At 36.8% G+C, this 7,446-nt stretch overlaps 1 protein-coding gene across 1 annotated transcript in view; it reads left to right on the plus strand.

Annotated features, from left to right (window-relative positions):
- The window catches only part of LOC123514863, a 134,114-nt gene extending 129,531 nt beyond the window's left edge, over positions 1-4,583 (plus strand). Inside the window, exon 9 of the mRNA XM_045273123.1 lies at positions 3,774-4,583. Within this exon, the coding sequence (XP_045129058.1) occupies positions 3,774-3,934 (161 nt within the window). The 3' untranslated portion in view covers positions 3,935-4,583. The remainder of the gene's footprint in view (positions 1-3,773) is intronic.
- Positions 4,584-7,446: the final 2,863 nt, after the last annotated feature.

Consider the following 7,446-nt stretch of genomic DNA (forward strand, 5'->3'; position numbering starts at 1 on the left):
AAATACAAAAAAAACTCGAAAGAACTAAAAAGGAAAATATAAAAAAAATCTTCATTCAAAAACTTAAATAACTAGAAACCAAATCACTGAGAGAAAAATGAAAAAAAATAAAAATGACAATACGTTCTTGAAAATGAAATCTCGAAAAATGAAAACTTAGCAATAACACAACAAAAAAAAAATTACAAAAAAAAAACTTGAAAGAACTAAAAGGAAAATATAAAAGATCTTCATTCAAAAATTTAAATAACTAGAAACCAAATCACTGAGAGAAAAATGAAAAAAGGGAAATTAAAAAAATGACAATACGCTCTTGAAAATGAAATCTTTATCTTGAAAACCTTGAAAAATGAAAACTTAGGAATAACACGAAAGAAAATTCATAAAAGAAAGAACTAAAGGGAAAATGATAAAAATAAATAAAACTTTCCAAAAATCTTCATTCAGAACTTAACTAAAGAGACCAATTCACTGAGAGAAAATAAAAATAAATAAATAAAAAAAAACTAAAAAGAGACCAATTCACTGAGAGAAAATAAAAATAAATAAATAAAAAAAATGATAATATCCTCTTCAAAATCTAATACTGAACCACGAAGTGAAAAAGTTAAATATAAAAAAACAAATAAAAACAAACGACGTAATAAAATTTTTCAAAAGAATTATCCATTTGGTCTTTCTTCCCTGGAACTTTTATAATAGAGAGAAAGGAGGACACAAAAAAGGGGAAAACAAGACAAGGGAAAGAATTTAGAAGTTTCTCCTCACTACTTTTCCCTTTAAGGATTCGTACCTGACAGAAAACAGACCACTAGTGTGTGTGTGTGTGTGTTTCACTGTTTGATCTGCTGCAGTCTCTGACGAGACAGCCAGACGTTACCCTACGGAACGAGCTCAGAGCTCATTATTTCCGATCTTCGGATAGGCCTGAGACCAGGCACACACCACACACCGGGACAACAAGGTCACAACTCCTCGATTTACATCCCGTACCTACTCACTGCTAGGTGAACACCACCTACACGTCAAAGGAGACACACCCAAATATCTCCACCCGGCCGGGGAATCGAACCCCGGTCCTCTGGCTTGTGAAGCCAGCGCTCTAACCACTGAGCTCCCGGGTGTGTGTGTGTGTGTGTGTGTGTTTAGGAAGATTGGAAAAATACGAAGTTAGTTAAGAGTTACCATATTGCTACGTGAGGTACAGAGAGAGAGAGAGAGAGAGAGAGAGAGAGACTACACACATTCCACTCATCTCTGACAAACCTCAAATAATTTACGTACCAAACTCAACTCTCTCTCTCTCTCTCTCTCTCTCTCTCTCTCTCTCTCTCTCTCTCTCTCTCGCTCTCGCTCTAATTCAAAAAAGCGCAGCGCACCGGAAACCAATAATTCGAAGCTTCAAAGGAAATTTCGAACTGTGTCCAACGAGTTTTTTTTTTTTTTTTTTTTTGTGGTGTTGCGGTGAGAACGCGAGCTTTATTCCTCCTCCTCCTCCTCCTCCTCCTCCTCCTCCTCCTCCTCCTCCTCCTCCTCCTCCTCCTCCTCGCTTTATCGTTCTCCTGGTTCGAATCCGTTTCTTCTCTCTCTCTCTCTCTCTCTCTCTCTCTCTCTCTCTCTCTCTCTCTCTCTCTCTCTCTCTCTCTCTCTCTCTCTCTCTAGTGCTGTTCTTTTCACTCACGACCAATTGACCTTTATACCCTAAGAGAGAGAGAGAGAGAGAGAGAGAGAGAGGATGCTGCAAGATACCCTTAGCAAACACCATCTCAAGTGTGTGTGTGAGAGAGAGAGAGAGAGAGAGAGAGAGAGAGAGAGAGAGAGAGAGAGAGAGAGAGAGAGAGAGAGAGAGAGAGAGAGAGAGAGAGAGACGAAGGACAGTTGACCCCTACCTCGCTAGCTATGTATGACCTCGTTAAGCCACCATTAAGGTCAGATTTATAAAGGGTATTAAGGGTCAGAGGTCACTTTATGAGGAGGACAAATGATCTCTCTTTAAAGGTCAGGAGGAGGACGAGGAGGAGGAGGAGGAGGAAGAAGAAGAAGAAGAAGAAGAAGAGGAAGAAGAGGAAGAAGGAGAGTTGGAGAAAAATATGAGCGAGAATATTTTTGCAGTTTTATTTTCTTGAGTCTGAATTGTTTGTTTTCCTCTCTCTCTCTCTCTCTCTCTCTCTCTCTCTCTCTCTCTCTCTCTCTCTCTCTCTCTCTCTCTCTCTCTCTCTCTCTCTCTCTCTCTCTTTGTGTGTGTGTGTGTGCGTGCGCCTTTCTGTCTGTCTGTCTGTCTGTCTGTAATTTACTTTATCTATTTTTCTCTGTTTGTTTTCTGTAATCTTTTCTTCACACACACACACACACACACACACACACACACACACACACACACACACACATCTCCCTTCATAGATTTCTTTCCATGTTGCTTCATCTCTTTGTTTACTCTCTCTCTCTCTCTCTCTCTCTCTCTCTCTCTCTCTCTCTCTCTCTCTCTCTCTCTCTCTCTCTCTCTCTCTCTCTCTCTCTCTCTCTCTCTCTCTCTCTCTCTCTCTCTCTCTCAAACAGTCTCTCTCTAATTTAAATTTTCCTGTGTTTTCCTTTTTTTTTTTTTTTTTTTCTTACACAATGTAATTTTAAACTATCCTTGCTTCACATGTCACTTTTCTTTTCTATTTGATTGTTTGTTTGTTTGTTTTTCGTCTGTCATGTCTTGTGTCAATCTGTCTCCCAGTAACACCCAAACGGAAATGTCATTCTATCAACTTCTTGTCAGTTTCCGGCAGCTTTCTTAACGTTTTCCTCAGCGCCTTCAGAAATAACGATATATTCCGTTGCTCTTCATGTATTTGTCATTCTCTCTGTCTTTTAGTTTCATTCCACTATAAAAGAAAAACGAAGCAGGTCTTATACAATCTTTCATTTCTTTTCCATTTTGCCTCTTGTTTTACCTGTCCATCTTTTAAATCCCAAAATAACACAAACACTTCCATCAATTTGCAGTCTATTTCTCAAAGACAGGAACAGAAACACGCCAAACTCCTTCCTCTCTGTTTAGATGTATCGACTCGTATTGATGTCTTTTTCAGCGATAACACGAAAAAAGCAGAGTAAATAATATCTAATACACAAAAACTTTGAGATAGGAGGTGCCCCGAAAAATATCCCCTTTAGCCCATAAATTCCCGTGAAAAGCCCACATGGTATAAATATAAAAAATAAGAAATGCCCACACAAACACGCAACACCTGTCACAACACACTCACCAGTCAAACATCTCCTTTACTCACACTTCACTCCCTCTGCAAGTTTTCCCCTACATAAAAAAAAAATAAATAAATAAATCACCAGAAAATGTAATAAAAAAACAAAAAACACCCACACAAACACACAACACCAGTCACAACACACTCACCAGCCAAACATCTCCTTTACTCACACTTCACTCCCTCTGCAAGTTTTCCCTTACATCAAAAAGAAAAAAAAATAATAAAAAATGCATAAAAAGCACACCCACACAAACACACAACACCAGTCACAACACACTCACCAGCCAAACATCTCCTTTACTCACACTTCACTCCCTCTGTGCAAGTTTTCCCCTACATAAAAAAATAAATCACCAAAAAATGTAATAAAAAACAAAAAAAACACCCACACAAACACACAACACCATTCACAACACACTCACCAGTCAAGCATCTCCTTTACTCACACTTCACTCCCTCTGCAAGTCTCAAAAACCCAGCCTTCTCCTCACTCACCTGTGCTTTCCACCCCAACAGGCAAAACCCCAGCAGCGATGCAGCACGGCAGAAACCAAGTCGATGGGGGAGGCACAACCAGGCGGCCATCCTTCTCCATGGTCTTCGTCAGTAGCGTGGCTGTGCTCCTGGTGACACGGAGACCACTCGCTACTCATTCTGTGACCTCCCACGGACTTTAGTGACCTCGTGCTAAGGGTCATGTAGGGTCACTTTTGTTTCTTGCTCATGTTTATTGCTGTATATAATCTTTCTACCTAGTCTTATTCCTATTCTTATTCCCTTTGTTCTATTTTTTCTCTTTCTTCTTTCCCTTTTTCTGCTCTCGTGTTTCGCTTTTCTCTTCTCTTCTCTTCTCTTCTCTCTCTCTCTCTCTCTCTCTCTCTCTCTCTCTCTCTCTCTCTCTCTCTCTCTCTCTCTCTCTCTCTCTCTCTCTCTCTCTCTCTCTCTCTCTCCTGGGGTGTGATTTATACATATTTGACACCTCCTCTCTTCCCCCTCTCCCTCTCCCTCTCTCCCTCTCACTCTCACTCTCTCTCACACTCTCCCTCCATCTTACAAGAAATATAATAGTAAGAGTGACTAATGGCCGTGTTACTGAGGTGATGCATGTTGGGTAAAGTTTTTTTTTTCTTTTCTTATTTTTTCTTTTTCTTATTCGTCTTTTTCTCAGTTTTAATTTTCCTATTTTCGTTTTCTTCTACATGTTTCTTTTTTTTTTTTTTTTTTTTTAAAGGTGGGAAGGTTTCATTGTCCTTGTTTATTCTTTGTTTTTCCCCTTTTTTTTCTGTTTGTTTGTTTTTGTCTCATAAATATTCTGTTTCAGGTACGTCATCACATTTTTACCTGAGTTATTTGCAAACTTTTGGTAATTTATTGAGCATTTTTTTTTTTTTTTTTTTTTTTTGTAATTCGTCTCAGTAAATTTCCTCCATTACCTGATTACTTCTTTTTTTCTTTTTTCTTTTTTTTTTTTTTTTTTTTTGCAGTGAGATTTCAAATTACTATCTTTTATTATTTTGTTTGTATTTGTTTGTTCTGTTTATTTGTGTTTACTCCTATTCTCTCTCTCTCTCTCTCTCTCTCTCTCTCTCTCTCTCTCTCTCTCTCTCTCTCTCTCTCTCTCTCTCTCTCTCATTTTGTTCATAGGGAATTTTCGTTTAGTTTTCAATAGTTTTCATTCTCTTTTTTCTTGATTTCGTGTCTTTTTTATGGATTTTCTTTATAATTCGTTCGTTTTTCATTTTGTTTCGTGTCTCCTTCCTTCTCCGTAATGTTTCGCTCAGGTTTCGTTTGTTTTCGTTTTCATTTGATTTTGTTTCGTGTCTCCTTGATGGTCTCTCCGTAATGTTTCGCTCAGTTGTCATCGTTCTTGGTTCTTATTCCATTTTGTTTCGTGTTTCCTTCATGGTCTCTCCGTAATGTTTCGCTCAGTTGTCGCTTTTTCTTTTTCATTTCATTTTGTTTGATTTTGTTTCGGTGTCTCCTCAGCCAGAGACTTTCAACACTAGCTTACAATATTGTCATTATAATCACTGTTCTATGTGAAGTGTACATACATTATATTCGTGCCGTGTTACCTGGATCGTTGTCATTATCATTATTATCATTATTATTATTATTATTATTATTATTATTTGTTGTTTATGAAACTCTAAAGTTGAATTTTAGAGATCGCTACTAAGTACTCTCATGTAAGTAATATTGTAAGTGTGTGTGTGTGTGTGTGTGTGTGTGTGTGTGTGTGTGTGTGTCCTTAGATTATATTGAAGTGTTGTTGCTGTACATATGAACACTACAAGAAATTATATTGTCAGATAAAAACATAGTAAGAAAAAAAAAACAGTTTTCTATTACTTTCCAGTGAGCAGAAAAAGAGAAAATGTTAAAGGAAAGCAGACAAAACAGACTAAGACAAATATTAATGGAAAAAAAATATGTACAGTTACAGAAATAAGTTTCATTGTTATTTAAAAAGAAGAAATAAAAACTGAGGTACATTTCGAAAAGATACAGAATTTTGAACGAGAAATAAATGAAATGGATAAATTGTAAAAAAGAATATATATTAATAGTGAATAACAAACACCAAAATGTGGAATCTGCATAAGTGAAGGAAAGACAATTTGAAGATAAAAGTGACAACGAAGACAGGAGAGGAAAATGGACAAAGAAGTTGAAGAAAGACGATAAATAATAAAAAGAGATTAGTGACACAAGCTCTTGAATATATCCACGTGTACATTATCTGAAGCATTTGTGTTGTAAGAGGAAGCAAATAGATACAAGAAAAAGACTATTTGAGATCAGAAATGTGTGACGATAATAACATTGAAAATAAATGAATAAACAAACGTACATAAAGAAAATAATATGAATGTTATGTGATGATGTATATGGAAAATAAAATAAGGAAATATATACAAACATGCTACAAATAATATTACTTCCATATTATTTTGTACATACACTGAAAAAAAAAACAATTTGAAAGAAACAAGAGTGAATGAAAGGAAATAACAAGTAACAAGAAACGTTTCCACACAATTTAGTATATGGAATAAAAACGTTGATAATAGTCCCTTAAACGTTCCCCTGGTGACCTCACGCACGTTACTCGGCGCCAAGGTAACGTTCCCGTGACTGCAAAACGTTTAGCCAGCGTCACTCAAGCCGTTCTGATCGCATTGACGCAAGAGAACGTTTACCGATTAATGTGTAACGTATAAGAATTTTTTTTCGTTTCTGAAGGTACGTTTCTGCACCTTATGCTATGTAACTGCTCGTACCTTTGCTACATATCCGCTGTGAGAGGTGCATCTTGCTGAATACAGGTAATGAGGACAATTAACGCACGTAGCCAGGTAGGGAGACAGGTAGACGAGCAGGTAGGGTAGGGTAATGTAGGGTATGGTAGAAATCTCAAGGGTTATCAGAAAGATGGAGGTTTAGCAGGAGTTTGGGGGTCTGAAGCTGAAATATTTGTCAAATCAGGAGCCTTGTCAGAAATCCATGGAGTTGTCAAGTCAGGATATTCGTTTGAAATTAATTGGTTTGTAAAATATGTGGAAAATATTTGACCAATTCAGATTCACATTGGGAGGCTGAGTAAGTAAAGATCTGAAGGTGAAATAAAGAAAATTTGGAATGTGTTTCGTGTCAAGAGTAAGGAACAGAATTTGCAGATTAGTTCAAAATATCTCGTAGCAAAAGTTGTTGATCTCTTGATAACAGCAGCAGCTTAATTAAGGCGAGGAATTTGGTAGTTTTGTTCATGGACATTTTTGAAACATTACAATTCGTCCATTTCAAAATAAAACAATCAGATGAATTGAAGTGGAAGTTATCAAAATTTTCGGCAAACAAAATTTCCAGAGCAGGTCAAAATATCTATTAGTGAAAGTTGCCCATTTCTTCTCAACAACAGCAGCAAGTTCTCTGGGCAATGGTTTCCTAGTGGCTGGTCTTTGAGATAGGAGGTACCACAAAAAATACCCCCTTTAGCCCAGAAATTCCCATGAGAAACCCAAATGGTAGAAATAAAATGAAAAAAGTTAATTAAGGCAAGGAATTTGGTAGTTTTGTTCATGGGTATTTTTGAACCATTAAAATTCGTCCATTTCAAAATAAAAACAAACATGAATTAAAGTGAAAGTTATCAAAATTCGTCACATAACAAAATTTACAGAGCAGG

The sequence above is a fragment of the Portunus trituberculatus genome, chromosome 5 (assembly GCF_017591435.1).
Source record: "Portunus trituberculatus isolate SZX2019 chromosome 5, ASM1759143v1, whole genome shotgun sequence".
NCBI lineage: Eukaryota > Metazoa > Arthropoda > Malacostraca > Decapoda > Portunidae > Portunus > Portunus trituberculatus.